This window comes from Schistocerca piceifrons, chromosome 2, assembly GCF_021461385.2.
Source record: "Schistocerca piceifrons isolate TAMUIC-IGC-003096 chromosome 2, iqSchPice1.1, whole genome shotgun sequence".
Classification (NCBI taxonomy): domain Eukaryota; kingdom Metazoa; phylum Arthropoda; class Insecta; order Orthoptera; family Acrididae; genus Schistocerca; species Schistocerca piceifrons.
In genome coordinates, this window is record NC_060139.1 from 754,309,042 (window position 1) to 754,334,740 (window position 25,699).

The 25,699-nt window shown below is 44.6% G+C and overlaps 1 protein-coding gene across 4 annotated transcripts in view; it reads left to right on the plus strand.

Annotated features, from left to right (window-relative positions):
- Positions 1-25,699, plus strand: part of LOC124777902 (protein PALS2) — a 354,157-nt gene that overhangs the window by 91,885 nt on the left and 236,573 nt on the right. The window contains exon 1 of one of the 4 annotated variants that reach the window (XM_047253447.1): positions 13,370-13,490. The exons of the other annotated variants lie outside the window; for them this stretch is intronic. Within the exon in view, the coding sequence (XP_047109403.1) occupies positions 13,487-13,490 (4 nt within the window). The 5' untranslated portion in view covers positions 13,370-13,486. Of the gene's footprint in view, positions 1-13,369; positions 13,491-25,699 lie in introns of those variants that run through there. 4 annotated transcript variants of the gene reach the window in all.

The following is a 25,699-nucleotide window of genomic DNA, read 5'->3' on the forward strand; positions in this document are numbered from 1 at the left end:
CAGTGGGGGAAGTCGGAAGTAAGAGTATATGGCTCTGAGCACTATGGGACTTAACATCTGAGGTCATCAGTCCCCTAGAGCTTAGAACTACTTAAACCTAACTAACCTAAGGACATCACACACATCCATGCCCGAGGCAGGATTGGAACCTGCAAACGTAGCGGTCGCGCGGTTCCAGACTGTAGCGCCTAGAACCGCTCGGCCACACCGGCCGGCAAAGTAAGAGTATATCAACAAATAACTGAGGGCGTAGGAAGCAAATGCTACTCTGAGATGAAGATGTTGACAGAAGAGGGGAATTTGTGGCAGATCGCATAGGACCAGTCTGAAGGATGAAGATAAAAAAGCTACCCGTTGCCCAAGGGCCGTAGCGTAGGCGTGCATACATCAGACTTGGTGGGAAATGACAGAATTTTCTGTGCGTTATTAGTACATTTCCACCAGCAGGAAATTAAACTATATTGGATTAATTTTCTAAGACTGATAGTAGTTTCAAGTACGATATGATTGTTTCGTAATTCATGATAGCTCTAGATTTAACTGTACTTCGAGGATATGCTGAAAACTAATGCCTCTGAATTGTTTACGTGGAAGTTATTAAAGATTTTTATACAAAACAAACGTTGTTAACATTCCACTTCTTTATTCTTGATGTCTACGTATTTATTTCTCAACATAGTCATCCTGGCGATGAACACATTTCTCCAATGAGAGACCATTTTGTTGATACCGTCACTGTAGAATGTTTGACTCTTTTGGCAAAGCCACAACCTCACCTCTGCTTTCTTCGCTTCACCACTATCAAAGTGAAGCCCTGGAAAGTGTTCTTTAAATTCTGTAAACAGATAAAAATCGGATGGGGCCAAGTTGGGACTGTGTGGAGGATGATCGATGACAGTGAAGACAAGGCGTCGGATTGTTGCAGACGTCGCTGCGCACGTGTGTGGTCTGGCACTGTCATATTGGCTGAAAGGGTTCTCCACGTGTGAACGAACTCTTCGAATCGATTACAGTACGCTGCTTCTCACGCACCGAAACAGTTACGTCACACGCTATAGGTCTGAGCCTTCTAGTGGCAGAGGGTTGTAAAGATGTGGACGTGAAGAATAAAGATACAGAATGTTAATAACATTTGTTTTATTTACAAAGCTTTACGAGTTTACACGTAAAAACTTCAGAGGCACTAGTTTTCAGCACGCCATCGCAGAATTAACAAAAAGATTCCGGTCATAAATGCTGTCCCTCCGCACTCCTACGACGCTCTAGCAAGCGCATGTAGTACGCTGAGCGCACAAAGTCATAAATTTGCGATTCGCATCTGCAGCTCAGCGCGAGCGCTTCCACAAGGCAAAATTATTGGCTTCGCATCTGCTCTCGTGGAAGTAAAGCTTACGCTGTCTTTTATCGTCCCTGCTATATCGTAAATATCAGACCATCTGTACAACATAACGAACTAAAATAGATTCTAGTATGCTATTATTAACTGACCTTATATTCCAAAACAAATGTAAGCAGAGCGGGAGCTGGGATCTCGCGTTTACCACCCATGGCGATAATAATGTTGACATTGAGCTATTTTTGTCGCTTTCTAAAAGAGGCGGTTGGTTGTGGGCGCTTCATGGAACTTATGGCGTGTAGACGTGTGTTTTTGTTTACGGGTAACTAAGTGGGTCCTAACGTGAGAACAGTCTGCCCTTTGCCGAGCTGATTTCCAAAAGATTGCAGACTCCGACAGATAGCAAGATGTAACCCTTCTTTCTTTTAAAAGTTATCTCACTCCCTGTTTTCCCTCATCACTTTTGGTTTTTTTATGTATTCTACGTCGAGTCATATCAAGGGCTATCTCATGTATCCTGATATGTAGAGGGGAAATTTGAGCACACATATCATTTACTGACGGACGCATAGAAGAATGTGGCGCAGTGGTTACGTATATATGCTCTTCTTTTACACAAAAAGTAAAACTATATACACTATGTGTTCAAAAGTATCCGGACACCCCCAAAACATATGTTTTTCATATTAGATGCATTGTGTTGCCACCTGCTACCAGGTACTCCATATCAGCGATCTCAGTGGTCATTAGACACCGTGAGAGAGCAGAATGGGACGCTCCGAAGAACTCATGGACTACGAACGTGGTCAGGTGATTGGGTGTCACTTGTGTCATACGTCTGTATACGAGATTTCCACACTCCTAAACATCCCTAGGTCCACTGTTTCCGATGTGACAGTGAACTGGAAGCGTGAAGGGACATGTACAGCACGTAAACGTACAAGCCGACCTCGTCTGTTGACTGACAGAGACTGCCAGCAGTTGAAGAGGGTCGTAATTTGTGATAGACAGACATCTATCCAGACCATCACACAAGTACTATGACAGTTTGGCGGGAGTTGAGAAAACTTGGATTTCATGATCATAAGCCACACATCACGCCGGTAAATGCCAAACGATGTCTTGCTTGGCGTAAGGAGCGTAAACATTGGACTTTTGAACAGTGGAAAAACTTTGTGTGGAGTAACGAATCACGGTACACAATGTGGCGATCCGATGGCAGGTGTGGGTATCGTGAATGCCCGGTGAACGTCATCTGCCAGCGTGTGTAGTGCCAACAGTAAAATTCGGAGGCGGTGGTGTTATGGTGTGCTCGTGTTTTTCACGGAGTGGGCTTATACCCCTTATTGTTTTGCGTGGCACTCTCACAGCACAGGCCTACATTGATGTTTTAAGCAACTTCTTGCTTCCCACTGTTGAAGAGCAATTCAGAGATGGCGATTGCATCTTTCAGCACGATCGAGCATCTGTTCATAATGCACGGTCTGTGGCGGAGTGGTTACACGACAATAACATCCCTGTAATGGACTGGTCTGCACAGAGTCCTGACCTGAATCCTATAGAAGACCTTTGGGATGTTTTGGAACGCCGACTTCGTGCCAGGCTTCACAGACCGACGTCGATACTTCTCCTCAGTGCATCACTCCGTCAAAAATGCGCTGCCATCCGCCAAGAAACCTTCCAGCACCTGACTGAACGTATGCTTGCGAGACTGGAAGCTGCGTTCAGGCTAAGGGTGGGCCTACACCATATTGAATTCCAGCATTACCGACACAGGTCGCCACGAACTTGTAAGTCATTTTCAGCCAGGTGTCCAGATACTTTTGATCACATAGTGTAGATGATGTTCCAGCATTACTCAGGAACTGCACGTACTTGTCATTTTGCGGCTGTGCGAATGACACGCAGAATAGGTTGGAGCTATCAATGTGTTTCAGTGTATTAAGAAACTACTCATTGGGTGTGAAACACAAATGTCGACTCATTATCAGCACTCCATTTTGACAATCTGGTAGATGAATATTCATGGAGCTATGGCCCAACAGGTATGTTGCATTAGAATATTGGTGGAGCTATGGCCCACTAGGTATGTTGCATTATTAACCTGAGAAATGCATATTTCCAATTTTTTTAAATTCATATTCAATTTTCACCGGTCCTTTATAAGCAAGGGCCAATGACTTCCCGCAGTGACCACACCGGCTCCCGTCAAATCACCGAAGTTAAGCTTTGTCCGGCTTGGGTAGCACTTGGATGGGTGGCCTCCCGCGTCTGCCGAGCGCTGCTGGAAAGCGGGGCGCACACAGCCCATGTGGGGCCAGTTGAGGAGCTACTTGACAGAGCTAGCGGCTCTGTTCGCGAAAACTGACAGCGGCCGGGAGAGCGGAATGCTGACCACGTGCCCCTCCACATCCGCATCCAATGACGCCCATCAGCTGAGAATGACACGACGGTTGGTCGGTGCTGTTGGGCCTTTCGAGGCATGTTCGGACGGTCTACGAAGGTCACTCCAAAAGAAATGCACACTATTTTTTTAAATCTATCTTTTATTCTACATGTTTGAAAGTCTTGCAGTGTGTAGATACATCCTTTAGGAACAATATTTTCATTTCTCCACATAATTTTCATCCCTCTCAACTGCCTTACGCCATCTTGGAACCAGCACCTGTGTATCCGCACGGTAAAATTCTGGACAAACCTGTGGAGCCACTCTTTGGCAGTGTGCACAAGGGAGTGATCATCTTCAAACCTTGTTCCACGAAGAGAGTCTTTCAGTTTCCCAAAGAGATGATAGTCACATGGAACCAGGTCAGGACTGTAAGGCGGTTGTTTCAGTGTTGTCCATCCGAGTTTTGTGATCGTTTCTATGGTTTTTTGACTGACATGTGGCCGTGCATTGTCGCGCAACAGCAAAACATCCTGCTTTTGTCGATGTGGTCGAACAAGACTCAGTCGAGCTTGAAGTTTCTTGTGTCATCACATATGCATCAGAATTTATGGTGGTTCCACTTCACATAATGTCCACAAGAAAGAGTCCTTCGGAATCGAAAAACACCGTAGCCATAACTTTTCCAGCAGAAGGTGTGGTTTTGAATTTTTTTTGTTTTCCTTGGATGAATTTGCATGATGCCACTCCATAGATTGCCTTTCGTCTCTGGTGAAAAATGATGGAGCCATGTTTCATCACATGTCACAGTTCTTCCAAGAAATTCATCTCCACCATTTTCGTACTGTTCCAAAAGTTCGCTGCATACCATTTTTCTTGTCTCTTTGTGAGCCACTGTCAACATCCTGGGAACCGATCTGGCACAAACCCTTTATAACGCCAACACTTTCAGTATTCTGCAAACACTTCCTTCCCCTATCCCAACGTAGCGTGACAGTTCGTTCACTGTGATGCGTCTGTCAGCAGTCACCAATTCGTTAACTCTCTACACATTGTCTGGAGTCTGTGCAGTGCGAGACTTGCCGCTGCGAGGACAATCATCAATATTGCCGTGCCCGCTTTCATCACGTAACCTGCTTGTCCACCGACTAACTGTACTGCGAGCGACAGCAGCATCTCCATACACCTTTTTCAACCTCTTGTGGATGTTTCCCACTGTCTCGTTTTCACAGCACAGGAATTCTATGACAGCACGTTGCTTCTGACGGACGTCAAGTGTAGCAGCCATCTTGAAGACATGCTGTGACGGCGCCACTCACGGGAACAGGTTGAACTAAATTTGAAAACAAGTGGAAAGGATGTATCTACTCACTGTTAAACTTTCACACATGCAGAATGAAAATAGTGAGCATTTCTTTTGGAGTGACCCTCGTATATAAGTAAACTCATTCTTTTGCATGTGTATAATGTGATTCAGAAGGAGTGACTATATGTGTACTCTTTGAAGCCGCAAAGATAATAACGCAACATTGATCTATGTATTTTGCGACTGCTAATCTGTTCTATGTCTGTGTCAAATAACGGTCCTTGAAACTGGTATACTATGAGCAAGCAGCTGCACGGTCGCAATTCAACACATTATTACATGAATGGAATATAAAAGATTTACTTCAAGACAAAAAAATTGTGTTCCAGGACATTACCTTGAAGATTGACCGATTTTATCAGTCTAGTATGCTATCGTTGTTGCATGGGATAAGTCATGACGGGATTTCTAACACTTAGTGTCTAAATGTTTACGCAATGGGGAGCTTTTCTCTTAATTCTTTCATAAGGCATTTCCCATCCCTGTGGCTAGTCATCACTTTTACCACCCGATCTCGGAAGTACCAGATGTTCAAGTACAGTATTGTGGATGTCTAAAGGCGTCATTGTTTCATATTTATCACTTAACGTTTTAATTTCATTGTTAGGATCTCCGTCACCAGTCAAAGTTAAACTGGCTGAACACGTTTATTATTGAAGACAGTGAATTAGCACCACAGAGTAACTCAAAAGATGTTAATCGTAAGAAGGGCTGTCATTTTTACTTATTTGCACAGTTGTCAATCTGAACCTTCCTTTATATAGAGGAAGCGATATGAAGTAATAACGTATGTTGGCATTTTTAAGTTTTGTTTACAGCAAGGTCATCGAAGACGGAGTAGTAGCTCATTTGGGCCACGATGGGACTGGAGATTTGTCGTTGCCTTAACGAAGGAACCGCCACAGCATTCGTTTAAAGCGATATAGGGAAACCAAGGACGCCGTTTGAGGCTGTTGGGAGGGAGGAACGTCAGCGTTTAATTTACCTTTGCTGCTAGGGTCATTCAAGACAGAGAATAAGCTCCCGAGTGGAAAATCATGGTAATAGAAATCGGATGCGACTTTACAAATGATTCATCCCGGCATTAACAGTGATTAAAACCACGGAAAACCCAAATCTGGATGGGCGGAGATTTAAACTCCAGTGTGCTGTACATTGCTTATGCACCACATCTCGACCAGATGCTTGGACAACAAATAGCATAAACAGTTATTGTCCACCCGGCAGATCAGTGGTCCAACAGTCGGATCTGGCGATAACGGTCTGATATGAGAGCAATCTGAAGTTAAAGACAACCTGAATATTTGTGTTGTAATAAACAATTCAGAGACCTCGAGCTCATTAGAAAAATACTGAGGCAATTGCGAGGATGCTCAACAAGACAGAACAATTTCAAATATACGTTTAGATGGAACTTGTTCCCAGCTTCAAATAATTGGGAGTATATATACAAGAACAATACAGTGAAACAGCAAATACGCAAAGAGGCATTAAAAGTTTCACAATTCTACGGCACAGTGAGAAACATACGGTGATATAACAAAATACCCAATAAAGCAAAATTAGCCTTATTCCATATTTCCTTTGTATCCTTTTGACCTATAGACTGGAAGCATGTCGCCTTCTAGATAAGGACAACAGCGAGGAAATTCATCAGAGGACTAAACTAGGTAAGATTAAAAATAAAAACACACTGGAACGAAGATGATGTGAAATTGGTCATTATTAATGTTACGCGAAAGCGTAGACTGTAGTGGTTTGGTCACTTAATGAAAATAGACAAATGGAAAACAGCTGGAAAATACTTCGGCACAGAAGTACCAGGGAAATGACCAAGGGGAAGAGCACTGACGACGTGGTTGTAGACAGTGAAACCGAACTTGGGGAACAGTAGCTGAAACTGGGCAGATGAGACAGAGAGAAATATGTACAGTGACAGCCAATGGTGAGCGCTTATGCACCACATCTGTGATGCTAGAGGTGGGAAGTCTGGTGATGATGATGTTGATATATTCGCATCAGGAATCTATTTGAATACAACAAGGTTGCTACGGGGCTCATGTCAGTCTACATCTACATCTATATGTACATGGATACTCCGCAAATCACATTCAAGTGCCTGGCAGAGGGTTCATCGAACCACCTTCACAATTCTCTATTATTCCAATCTCGTCTAGCGCGCGGAAAGAATGAACACCTATATCTTTCCGTACGAGCTCTGATTTCCTTTATATTATTGTGGTGATCGTTTCTCCCTATGCAGGTCAGTGTCAATAAAAAATTTTCGCATTCGTAGGAGAAAGCTGGTGACTGGAATTTCGTGAGAAGATTCCGTCGCAACGGAAAACGCCTTTCTTTTAATGATGTCCAGCGCAGATCCTGTATCATTTCTGTGACACTCTCTCCCATAATTCGCGCTAGTGCAAAACGTGCTGCCCTTCTTTGAACTTTTTCGATGTACACCATCAGTCCTATCTGGTAAGGAAGGATCCGAAGCGTAGTGTAGGCAGTCTCCTTAGTAGATATGTTACATTTTCTAAGTGACCTGCTAATAAAACGCAGTCTTTGGTTAGCCTTCCCCACAACATTTTCTATGTGTTCCTTCTAATGTAAGTTGTTCGTAATTGTAATACCCAGGTATTTAGTTCAATTTGCGGTTTTTAGATTAGACTGATTCATCGTGTAACCGAAGTTTAACGGATTCCTTTTAGCACTCATGTGGATGACACACTTTTCGTTATATAGGGTCAACTGCCGATTTTCGCACCATTCAGATATCTTTTCTAAATCGTTTTGCAATTTGTTTTGATCTTCTAATGACTTTATTAGTCGATAAACGACAGCGTCATCTGCAAACAACCCAAGACGGCTGCACAGGTTGTCCCCCAAATCGTTTATATAGATAAGGAACAGCAAAGGGGAACTACCTTGGGAAACGCCAGCAATCACTTTTGTTTTGGTCGACGACTTGCCGTCAATTACTACGAATTGCGACCTCTCTGACGGGAAATCACAAATCTAGTCACATAACTGAGACGATATTCCATAAGCACGCAATTTCAATACAAGCCGCTTGTGTGGTACAGGTCAAAAGCCTTCCGGAAATCCAGAAATACGGAATCGATCTGAAATTCCTTGTCAATAGCACTCAAAATTTCATGTGAATAACTGTGTTTCGCAAGAACGATGTTTTCTAAACCCATGTTGCCTGTGTGTCAATAAACAGTTTTCTTCGAGGTAATTCATGTTTGAACACAGTATATGTTTCAGAATCCTGCTGCACATCGACGTTAACGATATGGGCCTGTAATTTAGTGGTTTACTCCTACTACCGTTCTTGAATATTGGTGTGACCTGTGCAACTTTCCAGTCTTTGGGTACGGATTATTTGTCGAGCAAACGGTTGTTTATGATTGTTAAGTATGGAGCTAATGCATCAGCATACTCCGAAAGGAACCTAATTGGTATACAGTCTGGACCAAACGGTTGGATATGATTGTTAAGTATGGAGCTAATGCATTAGCATACTCCGAAAGGAACCTAATTGGTATACAGTCTGGACCAGAAGACTTGCTTTTATTAAGTGATTTTAGTTGCTCCACTGCTCCGACTTCGCGACGTCAGTGGTACAAGGAAGGTGGCTATTTGAACCAGCCTCGAGGCTAGTGACCCTAGGAGAAACTGTTTCACAAATCAAGGAGTGCCGGGAGTTGATCTAGGTTGGCAGTTTAATTTTTTGCTCAGCGACAGCGGTGTGTGACTACGTTGCGGAGCGAAATCGCGTGCAACACGCGTCGCCGGCACCACGCGGACGTTGCCTGCGTCCTCTCTCGACTTCGCAACGGCCCAGTTTCTACTTATGACTTAAAACTAGGGAAGCAAAGTAACTAAGTAGCTTTAATTGGAACCAACGTCGAGGCCCGAGACTGCGCAGCAGTTTTGTCGGACGCGAAGCCGGAGCCGGAAGTGGTGTTGACGTAATTATCTTTTCTGAATAATAGCAGCACTGTGTAAAATTATCAGTTTATTACTACGTAAAAATTAGTTTATCTTAAATTAATTATATATTGATTGGTTACAGGAAATAATGGAAATCCGCGTATTGAAAATAAAAGGAAATGGTTTCACCTTAACTGCTTATTTGACGTAACAAATTGCATTACGCATGGAAATTCGAGACCCTCCATGAAATTAAAAGGAAGATCTTGAAGTACAATCGCTTCAGAAATGAACATCTCAATTTCGTTTGCTGAAGGGTTGGGCGTATCCTATTTTTGATTTTTCGTCAAAGAGATCTTTTCATACTCACCTGTTTCTCAGTTTTTTGAAGCGCAGCTGAAGTGGCGTGTGGGTAAGTAATCCTTCTTCTTTGTTCAAGATTGTCGAGTACTTACGTTTGGTCCAGACTGTATACCAATTAGGTTCCTTTCGGAGTCATGCATTAGCACCATACTTAACAATCATAAACAACCGTTCGCTCGACAAATAATCCGTACCCAAAGACTGGAAAGTTGCACAGGTCACACCAATATTCAAGAACGGTAGTAGGAGTAAACCACTAAATTACAGGCCCATATCGTTAACGCCGATGTGCAGCAGGATTCTGAAACATATATTGTGTTCAAACATGAATTACCTCGAAGAAAAGTACTCAGCAGCTGGGAAGATTTTAAATATCACTTAAAGAAGTAATTAAATGCGCTTTTTTTGGATGGCTTTCCTCGCCTGTTTACACTTCGCAGTACTTGAGTCGACTTCACTGAAGTAATTCCAAACCACATTTCTCTTATGCTTCATTAGGACTACTTCTCAGGTTCAGGGGCGGGCTATTAAACGCATACTACCTTACAATCGAAGTAACTAAAAAGCACATGAAAAAGTTTTCAGGTCTCTAGCTGTCACCCAAACGATTCTTGTGCGGTGCTTCTAGTTTGCGCATCCCCAATACTCTTTTCTTTTACTGAAAGTTCTTGGGAACTTGGAATACGTAGTGCTCAGCCAAAGTGAATACATGCATGAGGCGATTCGTGGCATTCGTTTTCAATGCGCGGATACAAGAGGGGAAGGGGGAGGGAGTCACGGAGGTCAGAAACTTCACATTCCCCCAAACAACAGTTAACTGAAAGTATTTGCATTTTACATATACCAATCTTCACGTATTTTCTTCCACTTTCGAAGATTGATGAGGTAACATGAAACATTTTCCCTCGAAAAGAGAAGGAATTCATGAAGATAAAAAGCAGGACGTTGATTAATACAAGACAGATAAATGGCTCCGAGCACTATGGGACTTCAAATCTGAGGTCATCATTCCCCTGCGACCGTAGCGGTCGCGCGGTTCCAGACTGAAGCGCCGACAACCGCTCGTAACACAAGACAGAAAGGAGAAACCTCTCAACTATGGAAAAAGTAAAAAAGTGTGACTTTTGCAAATATAGGAAGAAACAGCCACAAAGCATGCCAAAAACATCACTCCCCACCATACACAAACCCGCACAGACCTAGTGTGCAGACGCGTGCTCACAGTGGTAGTGCTGAGTGAAATGCTGATAACGAGGAGGGCACACTTTGCCATCACATTGTCAAAGTTTTCAGAGTCTGTTATTATTATTCTTTTTAAATGAGATGCATTCCATATGAATTTCAATTTTTTGCACAAATGCTTTTCTCTGTACTGCATTGATCTAAACAAATTATTATTGTATTTAAACGTAATGTACTTGATGGTAACAAGGAGTTTGAAAAGCTTGAAAGGGTGTTGCAGGGTAGGCTGCGCTGAAAAATAATTGTTAAGTAAAGGAACTGGATAGGTTGCGCCGTCGCTCTCGCAGATTCAAGAGGCCCGCCAGACACAGTGTCAGTTGTTCTCATAACCCAGAGGGTTAAATTTTGGGTCTACTCCTATTTCTTACATATCAGAATGACTTTCCACTTAACATTCAACAAGCAAAACTGGCACTTGATGCTGACGACACTAGTGTTATAACAAATCCCATTAGAGAGAAAGCGAGATAAGAGTTAGTATATGATACTTTCGAAACGATTTTTGAGTGATTCTCTGACAATGGACTCCCCCAAATATTGAAAAGACGCACTACCTTCAGTTCTCTACAACAAGCTGAGTCATACCAACAACTGATATAACATATGAGCAGGACACACTGCTCCAAATTTTTGGGCGTACATATTGATGAAAACTTGAACTGGAAGGAACGATTAAGTTCAGCTGCTTTTGCTCTTCGTATAATTGCTAATCACGGAAACAAACGTATTAACCTCCTGACGTATTTTGCATATTTCCACTCAGTAATGTCGTACGGCGTAATTATCTGAGGTAACTCGTCACTCAGAAAGGAAGTATTGGACGCATAAAAGCGAGCAGTAAGAATAATATGTGGTCTTCAGTTACGGACTTCATATAGGAACCTCTTCAAGAACCTAGGCATTTTAACTGTGCCGTCACAACAAATATTTTCGTTAATGAAATTTGTCGTACATAAACCATCACAATTTGAGAATTGTGATGCAAATACCTACAACACTAGAGGAAAAAAAGGATCTTTATTACCCATTGTTAAGTCTGTTAGTGACTCAGAGACGAGTTCAATATGTAGCAATAAAATTTTTGATCATTTGTGCAATAACATAAAAATATCTGGCAGGTAGCGAAGCAAGGTGTAAACCTCATTGAAAATAATTTCTCCTGGCCAACACCTAATTCTATCGACGAATTTCTACTTTAAAACTTGTAGACAGTAAAAAAAAAGTTGTTTTTAATTATAGTTACATGAGTAAGAATAAAATGATAATGTGTTCATTAATGTTAAAACTAATCATGTATACTTATCCTGTAAACTGACCCCTTTCACATCATTTCGGTAAAAGATTCGTTTAAATGATGCATGGGACGGGGCACTAACACGTTTGGCGACACCGCCTCTGGCGGGCCGCTTGAATATGCACGCGCACCGAACTGCTTGGTTAACGTCATTACTAATTAACTCGGAAACGGCGCAACGTTTCGAATGTTTTTATTTCTGTTATTTATATATTATTATTTATTTCTCAGTACAACCTACCCTGCAACACCCTTGCAAGCTTTTCAGACTCTTTTTCACCACCCTGTATATTGTATTGTTACATTATTAAAGTCGTAGACATCTGTTGCATGTTAAAAGTGAGGATGATAGCAGGTTTTGTTGGGGGAGGGGGGCGTGGGGGAGGATTACATGCAGTAACAAACTCTGATCCACCCCAAAATCAAATTCTGGATCTGTGGCTGTTCTTACATCTACATCTACATTTATACTCCGCAAGCCACCCAACGGTGTGTGGCGGAGGGCACTTTACGTGCCACTGTCATTACCTCCTTTTTCTGTTCCAGTCGCGTATGGTTCGCGGGAAGAACGACTGTCTGAAAGCTTCCGTGCGCGCTCGAATCTCTCTAATTTTACATCCGTGATCTCCTCGGGAGGTATAAATAGGGGGAAGCAATATATTCGATACCTCACCCAGAAACGCACCCTCTCGAAACCTGGCGAGCAAGCTACACCGCGATGCACAACGCCTCTCTTGCAGAGTCTGCCACTTGAGTTTGCTAAACATCTCCGTAACGCTATCACGGTTACCAAATAACCCTGTGACGAAACGCGCCGCTCTTCTTTGGATCTTCTCTATCTCCTCCGTCAACCCGATCTGGTACGGATCCCACACTTAGCGGGCCAAAGCAGCACTGTAGACACAGACATCTCTCGGTCGCCTGCGCTGCGCGGCTGTGTGTTGTTGTTATTTTTACGTTTTGACTGTGAAAGTTTTGAGTTCAAACGTTGAACCTTACACTTTCGATATAAAAACTATCGTTTCCGGGAGCGGATTATGTGGTGCAATTTCAGTCGGGTATTCAGATCTTTCGTAGTCGGAGCCAAAGCTCCAGTACACCCCAGATACAACTAGTCGCAGTTGGTGGGAGAAGAACCACCCGAGTCAAGAACACGTTCTGTTTGCGGCCCGCTGTATTGCGCCCGGCTTTCGCTGTTACGCTCGGCGGCCGCCTGCGGCGCGATGTATTATGAACGCCGTGGGGTTGCGCGGCGCGGCGCGGCGGGCGTCGATATTGCGGCGCTGGGCACGCAGACACGTCTGGCCCCGGCGGCCTGCGTGGGCGTCGCGCGCGCCCCCGGCCGGGCCTGCGCCGGCGAGGTCGTCATCGATCAGCTGACGTCACAACTCCGCCGCCGCCTCCGTCACCGTCGCCGGCTACGTAAACATTTGCCGATACGGCCGGCCGTAGTGCGTCCGCGGGAGTCGCTGCGAGTACCCGCGAGCCACGGCTCCGAGCACACCCTCGCGGCCGTCTTGCGTCACGACAGCGTCTGCGGAGAGCGCGGTATGCGCGGCCATGGGTAAGCCACAGCTGCGGACGCGGCGCCGGCGTCGGAGTCGTGTGTCGCTGCTGCCTGCCTGACAAGTGACGATTCTCTCACCGACAGGAGTGCTCCTTTGAAACCAAACATTTGGATGATACACTTTTCGCGACTGTGTAAAGCGAAGATTTCCGAAACCAGTCTCAGCTTAGTTCATAAACTCTGTACGATGCTTTTCAAAATTTAATATCTTCTTTGCTCGGAAATGTTGTGAGAGTTGATGTCTGAAGTGATTTCTTGCTCGGAAATATTGTGAGAGTGGACGTCTGAAGTGATTTCACTGACCAGTTCGCGAAGCAATCGCAAAAAGTGCGTCCTTTCCAAATGCCACTGTAACACCTGCCGACATTTATCAACCCAGACATTTTAGACCAGATTCCCTTTAGACCACGAAACCCTAGGTACGGTGTCAATAGCCCAAAGTGTAGCTAGTTATAGTTACAAATCTCTTTTTATATGTGAGTGCCTGTATTATAATTTTTCAAGCAAATTGCTTCCGAATAAACAGGAATGTACACTACATTCTTGCCATGCCTGGTTCATCTCTTCCGAAAACACCGAAGTCAAAATACTGTTCGTAAAAGTGCTGAGAGACTGTTACGGTCCCGATATCTATCGAATTCGATGGACATTGCCTGCATTACAGGAGATGTAGTGTGCGTCAAACCAGATTTTCGGTCTGCGGCGTTTTCACTGCATAGGCAAGAAACGAAGTCATGTGTTAGTTCTTAATGCGACTCTGAATTTCCGAAACACTCACTGTTCGACCTACTCAATTATTTTACTGATTGTCTGTGAGGTGGAGGACAGAAAGTGGAAGGTATTTGATAGCAGCAGCTGCAGGAAAGGATGAAATACATTAGTCTGTCAGCACATACCAATATGTAGTTTGCATAAGAGTGTGGCAGTCAGATTGTTTAGAGTATAAGTTGGAGCGTACAGCTAACCATTCTTCCCGCAATTGATTCGCAAATGTAAATGGAAAAAGGAGAAAGTGATACTAATACACCATGAACCCTTTCCAAAACACGGTAGATTGGTTTGCGAGGTGTAGATATAGACTAAAATCTGTTTGAATGTTATATTATACCGTATAAAAGCATCTTCGGTGCTATGTCAGCAATGCGCCGAACGCCGGACACCTGTTCATGTGTGTATCTGTAAGGAGCTTCGCCGTACTTCATAAATATTTTTACAATCGCGTCAGCACTATGTTACATACTATAAAATTTGTAGAGTAGTGGATTATGATTGCTTGCTGCAGTTTTTAGTCCGGAAGTGAAAGGAAATAGTTCGATAGAGTGTACCGTTTCGTCGAAGTCAAACAAGAAATGACAAATCAAACACGTACTCCTGTGCTGGTAAGGAATGGGCGACCAAATTTTATCTTTTATTTGGAGACATGATTATGGCGCGCTGTTTTTAGAGTATGACGAAAACCACCGCAGTGACTGAAACCTACTGACAGTGACGGTACGGAATCTGCTGCAGCTGCGCAACAAGTAAAATTCTTCGCAAGGACTGTTCGTTTTTAGACGGCCCCACGCAACACAGCTGTTTCTTAGTCACGCGAGTGGGTTTCTTCTCACGAAACATTTTGGCAGCAAATTGCTTCTTTTTCCCACGTAGTGATGCACTGCGATTAAACACGTAACCAACGAGGATTATTTAGACAATGGCACGGCTTTTCTTCCCCTCGATCGTTATCATTTGTGAAATGTTGCTCCGATATTAATGATTTTTGTCTAACAAAAAACCAAGCGATAACAATAAGACGATGATTTCTTGTTTAGAAAGAATACATCAGTTCACTCCATTGTTCGTTTTCAGCGAATGTGTAGTGAATGTTTGGTTACCACCCGTCACTAGCTTCAGTATGAAATATTGTTCTAGATAGCACGAAAATATTATAAATGCAAACTTCTGGATTAAGTATTTATCTAACTGGGCTCAGATCTCGCGTATGACGTATCCTGCTTTCTGCAACATTAACTAATGTACAGGAATTGGACAAAAACATGGAAAAACTGCCAGAAATGCATGCCTGAACGCAACTATAGGTAGTAGCCAAGGCTGCGCGTGGCACTGTTGTTTTTGACCATGAGTGGCACTTGCGCAATGCTCTCAAGTGTCTGTCGTGGACAGAACAGTGTTCTGTGTAGATGTGCGGGCATTATGTCGGAGCTAAGTGAATTCGAACGTGGCTTAATTGTTGGTACTCACGTGGCGAGTGCTTCCGTAACCAAGGTACCGAAGTTTTATGCCACATACAGGGAAAGTGGAAAAACATCATCCGCTAAGTCACAACGCGGACGAAAGTGTGAGGTGAGTGATCGTGACGGACGGTCATTGAATATGATTGCGAATAAAAATGGCGACAGCTGCAAAAGTCGTTGTAGGGAATGTTAGGGCGACCTGGAATTCCAAAAGCACTGATCAGTGAGACAAGCGACCAGAACAGGAAAATGTGACGCCCAAGCCGTAAAACTTGGACTGTGGAGCAATGAAAGAATTCATTTGGCCGGATGAGTCTTGTTTCACGCTTTTTCCAACTCCTGGCCGACTGAAACGTGGCGGAGAGAGGGGAGGGGGGGGGGGGGAGTCGGTGATGATTTGGCCAGCCATATCGTAGAATTCCATGGGCCCCATGATTACTCTGCAAGTTCAGATTACTGCCAAGAATAACGACTTTGGCTGTTCAGGTCCATTCCACGATACAGCGTTTCATTGGTGATGCCATCTTCTAAGACGACAGGGCCCCTGTTTACACAGCTCCCATCACCTAGGTCTGTTTTTGTGAGCACGAGGATGAAATGTTGCACCTCTCCTTGCCACCACAGTCACTATAGATCTCAGTATTATAGATCGTTTGTGGTCGACTTTGGAGAGAAGGGTGCTTGGTCGCTATCTACGTCCATCATAGTCATCTGGACTTGCCACTATTTTGCAGGAAGAATGGTATCATCTGGAGTGCCCCTGCGAAGTGTGGTAGGTCCGCTGTTGTTTTCTGTCTACATAAATGATCTTTTGAATAGGGTGGATAGCAATGTGCGGCTGTTCGCTGATGATGCTGCGGGGTACAGGAAGGTATCGTCGTTGAGTGACTGTAGGAGGATACAAGATGACTTGGACAGGATTTGTGATTGGTGTAAAGAATGGAAGCTAACTCTAAATATATATATAAATGTAAATTAATGAAGAGGAATAGGAAAAAGAATCCTGTAATGTCAGAATACACCATTAGTAGTGTGGCGCTTGACACAGTCACGTCGATTAAGTATTTGGGCGTAACGTTGCAGAGCGATATGAAGTGGGACAAGCATGTAATGGCAGTTGTGGGGAAGGCGGACAGTCGTCTTCGGTTCATTGGTAGAATTTTGGGAAGATGTGGTTCATCTGTAAAGGAGACCGCTTATAAAACACTAATACGACCTATTCTTGAGTACTGCTCTAGCGTTTGAGATCCCTATCAGGTCGGATTGAGGGAAGACATAGAAGCAATTCAGAGGCGGGCTGCTAGATTTGTTACTGGTAGGTTTGATCATAACGCGTGTGTTACAGAAATACTTCAGGAGCTCGGGTGGGAGTCTCTAGAGGAAAGGAGGCATTCTTTTCGTGAATTGCTACTGAGGCTGACAGGAGTACAATTTTACTGCCGCCAACTTATATTTCGCGGAAGGACCACAAAGATGTGATAAGAGACATTAGGGCTCGTACAGAGGCATATAGGCAGTCATTTGTCCCTCGTTCTGTTTGGGAGTGGAACAGGGAGAGAAGATGCTAGTTGTGGTACGAGGTGCCCTCCGCCACACACCGTATGGTGGATTGCGGAGTATGTATGTAGATGGATAAGATTCTCTTGAAAACCATACAGTACCTGTATTTATCCATTCTGAGACGGCAGGAATATGTTTTGAATGCCAACACTTTTCCTGCACCGTGTTGGCATGGTAATGTGTCGTGGTTTGGTGTGTCCATATTTTTGTCCTCCCCCCCCCCCCCCCTCGCATTACATGCGTGATGGGGCACAGGCATATTTTGCTACTGCTATGGTGTTTAACGAACCAACATGGTCGAAAATGGACAGATAGGGCACAGACTGTACCTTGATCTCTAAGACCGCCTGACCTCAATCCTTTCATCTTTTCGTCTACAGTCGTCTCAGAAGTCAAGTGTACAGCACTACCATTAATATGGTTGTAGCACTAGAGCAGCGAATTTTATAGTTTTGTTAGATTTACGACGTGATGCAGGTTTTTTTTTAAAGAATCTGCAACTCACTGCAGAGGCGACTGCGCTATTGCCTCCAAATGTGAAGGAAAACCACCTCGAACAGCCACGAATGTATGGTAAAGTGTGACACGTGAAGTACTGAAGTGGTACTGCATTTCTTGTTAAGGTAGGTCTTGTCTGAAATTTGAACCCAATTACGTAGGTACTTAATCGAAAAGTTTAAATTTCAAATACATTCGCACTAACTAAGACAATATTTCATACTGAGGTCGGTAGCAGCTTGCAACCACACATTCTGACTTCGGTTGCGGTCCCATGTTACCTGTAACATTTTTCTTTCTACAATTCAAATGGTTCAAATGGCTCTGAGCACTATGGGACTTAACTGCTGAGGTCATCAGTCCCCTAGAACTTAGAACTACTTAAACCTAACTAACGTAAGGACATCACACACATCCATGCCCGAGGCAGGATTCGAACCTGCGACCGTAGCGGTCGCGCGGTTCCAGACTGTAGCGCCTAGAACCGCTCGGCCACTCCGGCCGGCTTTCTACAATTATTACCGTACACTTTTACCCATGCTGGTTTTCGCTAATGTTTATGATAGACGCTGTATAGAAATTTTGCATCTGAACTCCTCTGGCACTCCTGCCAGCTAGGCGTCCCAGACGGCCGCTTGTTTTGCTTGAGCCTTAAACCAGACATGGAGATTGGCGATTAATATTTGCGACACTTAGTGTCCATAGCACTTCGATTACTGCTAAGGTCATATATAGCGATGGTTCTGTTTATGAAGTTATGGTGTGGATGTCATATTCGCACTTTTAATGTAAAATTGGTTTCAAATAAATCTTGGAAAACGTATGCTTAGTTAGCTGGCTGGGGATTTGACCTCTGGTCCTGCCGTATAGGATACCAATGCCTTAAGTACTGCGCCACCTCGCTAGGTATTGTATCAAACAGTGGGGCTATCCATTTACTTTCGTAGGATTTAGCAGCTAGCAAATTTTCACGAAATTCTTGTGGGCTCTAGAACGCACCAGATATTAAAATTATGTACAAACTTTTCGGACACTGTTTTAAGTTCTCATCTTCGGGATTTGCGACAACTTTTTTTTTATTATGTAAGGAGCGACAGTGTGAGTATTCTGCATGTCAATTATGAAAATAAAACAGTATAAATTAAAGTTATCGGCAGATTCGTTCTGTCTGCTGATCCCTATTTCTGATCACGTCGTAATCAAGCCAGAAGTCTCCAGTTTTGTTTGTGAATCAGATTTCTCAGTTAATTTACCATTTGTCATATTTTCACTCAAGAGAGTAGGGATACTAGCCAATTATGACGGACAAGAAGGTGAGTGAGGATAATTCGTCGCAAAATCGACGATTATACGGAGAGCATGCATTAGTACAGAACTAACAGACCATTCTGATTGATCGCCTGCAGTGTCGTCGTAGCCTCGGTTGTTCGACTTGTTACGTAATGTAGATCGAATATAGACGGAAGGCTTCCTTAATTATGAAAGCGAGCTTCAGTTTTAGATTACGATCGACTTGTCCTTAAAAATGAGTACACTAGTGGCCATTAAAATTGCTACACCAAGAAGAAACGCAGATGATAAACGGGTATTCATTGGACAAATATATTATACTAGAACTGACATGTGATTACATTTTCACGCCATTTGGGTGCATAGGTCCTGAGAAATCGGTACCCAGAACAACCAACTCTGGCCGTAATAACGGCCTTGATACGCCTGGGCATATAGTCAAACAGAGCTTGGATGGCGTGTACAGGTACAGCTGCCCATGCAGCTTCAACACCATACCACAGTTCATCAAGAGTAGTGACTGGCGTATTGTGACCTGCCAGTTGCTCGGCCTCCATTGACCAGACGTTTTCAATTGGTGAGAGATCTGGAGAATGTGCTGGCCAGGGCAGCAGTCGAACATTTTCTGTATCCAGAAAGGCCCGTACAGGACCTGCAACATGCGGTCGTGCGTTATCCTGCTGAAATGTAGAGTTTTGCAGGGATCGAATGAAGGGTAGAGCCACGGGTCGTAACACATCTGAAAATTAACGTCCACTGTTCAAAGTGCCGTCAATGCGAACAAGAAGTGACCGAGACGTGTAACCAATGACACCCCATACCATCACGCCGGCTGATACGCCAGTATGGCTATGACGAATACACGCTTCCAATGTGCGTTCACCGCCATGTCGCCAAACACGGATGCGACAATCGTGATGCTGTACACAGAACCTGGATTCATCCGAAAAAATGACGTTTTGCCATTCGTGCACCCAGGTTCGTCGTTGAGTACACCATCGCAGGCGCACCTGTCTGTGATCCAGCGTCAAGGGAAACCGCAGCCGTGGTCTCCGAGCAGATAGTCCATGCTGCTGCAAACGTCGTCGAACTGTTCGTGCAGATGATTGTTGTCTTGCAAACGTTCCCATCTGTTGACTCAGGGATCGAGACGTGGCTGCACGATCCGCTACAGCCATGCGGATAAGATGCCTGTCATCTCGACTGCTAGTGATACGAGGCCGTTGGAATCCAGCACGGCGTTTCGTATTACCCTCCTGAGCCCACCGATTCCATATTCTGCTAACAGTCATTGGATCTCGACCAACGCGAGCAGCAATGTCGCGATACGATGAACCGCAATCGCGATAGGCTACAATCCGACCTTTATCAAAGTCGGAAACGTGATGGTACGCATTTCTCCTCCCTACAGGAGGCATCACAACAACGTTTCACCAGGCAACGCCGGTCAACTGCTGTTTGTGTATGAGAAATCGGTTGGAAACTTTCCTCATGTCAGCACGCTGTAGATGTCGTCACCGGCGCCAACCTTGAGTGAATGCTCTGAAAAGCTAATCATTTGCATATCACAGCATCATCTTCGTGTCGGTTAAATTTCCTGTCTGTAGCACGTCATCTTCTTGGTGTAGCAATTTTAATGGCCAGTAGTGTAGTATTGCCAGAAATAAAATGACAGAGAATTATAAGCCGCCACGAGGCTTTGCGAACTGCAGCCGTGGCTGCAGAGAGGCTGCCGAGCAGAAGAGGTTCTTCGAGCGCGTCGTTAACGCTCAGGTGCGAACCCATTAGGCTGTCGCTAAATTGGTCCGGGAACGCATTTGAAATAGCAAATTCTTGGACAGGGCTTTGTTTTGGCGCTCTAAATTAGCCTGCTGTGACGAGGCGGGCGGGCGGAGCGGCAGTGCGGGCCATGGAGCTGCTGGAGTGCGTCTGCTGCCCGCCGCCAGGTGAGCCCGCGGCGCGCTTCCTCACAACGCGCTACCTGTCTCCCTAGCCGAGGATTGCATCTGCGACACTATCTGATCAAAAGTATCCGGACATTAATAAGGGGTGTGTCCACTCATCGCCTTTATGGTGGCTCGAACTCTGTTGAGGACACTTTGAATGAGGTGTCTGAAGAGCCGAACTAGAAAAGGTAATGATGCTGGACACTGCGGTGTGGAACGAAGTCGACATTCACTCTCATTTCAAAGATTTTCACAAAATATTTGATCAGGCGAACATAAGCAACTGAGGAACATATTTGTAGAATAAAAATCCGCTTCAGTTGCCAGTAATTTACTTAATTTATTCCACGACCAGTTTCGAAGACTAAAGTTACATCTTCAGGTGCCACTAAACTGCGAACAAGAGAAGGGACTACTAACGTACAAGTACTATGTGGTTGACATACTGAAAATGAGAATTAGAGCTGAGGAAAGTGTAGCGCTCACATAACTATGAAAACATAAACTTGTGGCGGTCGGGCCAGTCAGTCATGGGGGATCACACCAACGTCAAACAAACGCGTAGATCTGGAATAAAAACGCTAACTTTGGGAAGGGTTCCCCGGCCGCGGTCAGCTGGCTTCTTGGCCGTCTGCACGAATCACTTCCGTATCGCGCTGCCCGGGCAGCTGCTGTGGCTGCTGGTCCTACGTGTGAGTTCATCTGCTTATTTGTTTACAGTATTATTGAGTTCATTTCTGTTTGGAACTCTCCCCAAAGTTAACGTTTTTGTTCCAGTCCCACGAATTTGTTTGGCGTGGTGTGATCCCCCACGACTGACTAGCCCAACCGTTACATGTTTTACGTTCTCATGATTATGTGAGTATGCCACTCTCCACAACTGTAGCTTTCATTTTAGTATGTCAACCGCATAATACTAGTCAGTTCAAATGGCTCTGAGCACTATACAACTTAACATCTGAGGTCATCAGCCCCGCCGGCCGGGGTGGCCGAGTGGTTCTAGGCGCTACAGTCTGGAACTGCGCGACCGCTACGGTCGCAGGTTCGAATCATGCCTCGGGCATGGATGTGTGTGATGTCCTTAGGTTAGTTAGATTTAAGTAGATCTAAGTTCTAGGGGACTGATGACCTCAGAAGTTCGACTGTTACTGCACAGTGCACAGTACTACAAACTTCTGTAAAATGTCTTCAAATTCTTCCACAAGTAGCGTTTGCTTAGGCACAGTAAGGGGACGACACACTAAACACGAAAAACACCCCAATACCGTAACACCACTTCCTCCGTACTTCACTGCTGGTATTTCACATGATGGCAGGAAATATTCTCCAGGCATTTGCCGAATGCGAACCCTTCCACGGACTGCCAAGGGTATAGCATGATTCATCACTCCAGTCGCCCACTGTCCAGTGGCGTTAAGTCTTTACACCATGGGACCGATGACCTCGCTGTTTGGTCCCTTCCCCCAAATCAACCAACCAACCAATTAGCATTGAGTACGGAAATGCGCGGCTTATGAAGAGCTGCTCGACCATTGTACCCCATCCTTTCTAACTTCTGTGCACAGTCATTGTGCTAGCTGGACTGTTGTCAGCACTTTGAAACTCACGAATGGTTCCTTCCATTGATTTCATGTGATTTTTTCCAACCACCCTCCACGTTGTTCGACGGTCTCTGTCCGTAAGTACGTGAGGTCTGTCTACTCTTGGTTGGCTGTAGTTGACCTTCGCGTTTCCACTTCACAATCACGTTACCAATAGGTGGCTTGTGCAGCTTTAGAAGGGTTGAAATGTGCCTGGTGGATCTTTTACTCAGGTGTCATCAATATAGCCCACGTTGGAAGTCACTGAACTCTTCTCATTGATCCGTTAAGCAGATGCTGCTTTTCTACTGACAACCCAATATTCCTTGCCTCCTTTTATATTGGCGGGTCCGCCGCTCGTGACAGCTAGTGGTCAATTCCGCATCATATAGGGCTGTCCGGATCCTTTTGATTAGGTCGTACGCCTATTGGAGTACTTACATATAAAAGCTATGTCTCCAGGGAATCTGTATGTGAATCATCGCGCATTACACAGAGATCTAGGCGTCTCCATGTCCTCCTTGAACTCTTGCGGGACATCTGAAGACTTTTCGCTTCGAAAGGTTTCCTTCACAATTTTGCGAAACTCATCATTAGCCTTCTACCGGCGATGAACTACATGGAACCTGATTATTGCCCGAAATGATTTGTCTGTCAGGGTAGGGTCTGGATTTCGTACTGGCCATTCCGGTAAGGCTGGAGATGTTGCAGAACAATGCCCAGTCCAGCGACCTCAAAATTGTTCATTAAGGAACTCACAGGCCTGAATAGCAACCTTCTCTTCGAGCCGAGTAATTAACCATGTTTGCAGGACGTCAAAAGAAGAGTTTCACTTCACGTGTCTTTCAGTAAAATAAACTCAAGTGCGGTACGGAGATTTCCCGGACGCTCTGCACCGTGCATAGCGCTAGTGTGCTGTCAAATGTGGTAGGCTCGAATACTGATGATTTAAATATGTATGTCGTGATGTGAGTGTTCAACGTGCCTGACTACAGTGTGGGTAACGTGGGTTCAATTCCCGCTACAGCCTCGGATTTTGCGCTGGTGGAGTAACTAAAACGATGTGCACACAGTTTAGTGAGCTCAGTTGAGAAACTACTTGTACGTGGAATACCGGATCCAAGGTTCAGAAAGGTGACAACGGCTGGGAGAGAGCTGTGCTGACTACAAACGACACCACACCGCCAGAGGATGACACGGTGGTCGGTCAGCATCGTACGGTCTTCTGGGACTTATCATGGAGCTTATGGGGCAGGTTGCGTCGTCCATACGCTATTCATTAGGTTGCGCGAGTGGCCCTCTTCCGTGCTCTGAATAGACCTTGTGTCTGCCAGCCACCCGAGAACCGGTCCAGGATTGTATTTACTGCCAAGAATTTAGCCTTGCTGTGTGGGACTGCAACAATTATCTTGACGACAAATGGGCAAATACTTTAAGGAGATATGAAAGCCGACGTTAACGGCCGAAGAGATTCTGCTAGCAACGTACCTCTCCTTACAGTCTTCCAAGTGGCGCATTGGGCATACAGATGAAACATCGCAGACGATCTGCATCGTGTGGCCATCTGAGCCTCCAGCGAAATGTTGCCTCAGTTTTTTAGACTGTGCGTCAAACTGATGGTGACCTGACAGTCGAATGAGTACATTAAACTCGATGAACCCCTTGATACCATTGGAGGGAGGTAATATACACACTGGCACCGAGTTTTAACCTTCTCCTTACTTCCATTTTTCATAACCACCTAGAGCCATTTATCACAACCAGTCTCTCGGCTTAGGTTTTCAGCAGACGTTCCATAACGGATGACCGAAAGTCAGTGACCAAGACATCCCATTTCGACCTTATTCAGAATAACATTGTAGGATTCCTGCCACGTCTCCGCTCTTATTGACAAGCGTGCAGGTGAATTTGGCTTCGATTGAATGTATGTAGAGATGGAAACACCCATACTCACGAGGAGCCTCTCCTCGTCAACCATCTCAGATTAGACACCGTACGAGCGGCTAGATGTAGTCAGGTGGGCGTCATAATGACATTAAGTCATAGTGAGAGCGCTGGGAACATGTATGGCATAGAAGCGCCGTACAAGGCGGTAAGGAGGAAACGGCATGTGTCTCAGGAGGGTCACCGGTTGGGTGACAAATGAGTTGTAATGGTCTCGAGTAACTGTTAAATATTGCTAGGACAACAGCCTCGAAAAAATTTCTGATACCACGTTCCACTAACCATGAAATACTCCAGACAAAATAAAATGCAGCAGATCTTTCCATGTACCTTTTTATCTTCAGATGTCGTGACATTTATGGCTCTCGGAGCCATTGCTTTGTTTCCATATATCATATATCACATCGCAGTCGGGAGAAGATAATGCAGCAGATGTATGGCGTCATACAGTAGAGGGTGGCAAAAACGACAGATGCTGTCACCTGAATACACCACTGGTAGGAAACTGCGTCAAGTGAAGCGACCTGCGTCCTGATCGGACGCTGTAATGAAAACATGAAAGAAATTATCGTCTGTCCTGAGCACCGAAACCCTTGTTTTCGATTATTAATTATCGGCGAAACATGCTCCCATCGGAGCACAAAAAAAGCAAATATGCCCCTGTTTAAAAGACACTGACTATTTAAAAGACACTGACTGAAATGTGGGGTACCAGCTGCCTCATCCTACTTTCCTCAGCACCTTTAAAAATTTCCTCAGAAATTTTGGCACGCAAACATATCCGCGCTCTTTTTAACATGCAACTCACCTCTTACTCCTGCAAGCTTCCCCAACTGCATCCCGCCCACACCCGCCAGTCCATAGATGTAAGTCGCTCAAACCCAGCCATTTCACTTGCCCATTGTCACTCACTCATTCAGCGCAACTCTTTATTATCTCTTTGTGTCTCTGTCAGAGTCTCCTGTCTCACAGCCACAGCTCCTGTTACTATCACTGTCTCCTTCTTGCTCTCTCTATTACTGTTACATTCACATTCCTTCCTTCCCATTGCTGCTGTCTCTTCTCACTGTTACTATCTCTCTCCTCCTCGTTGTCATTTACATAGACTCTGTCTCTCATATCACTTCCACTTTCTCCTTATCTTTTTTCCTTTT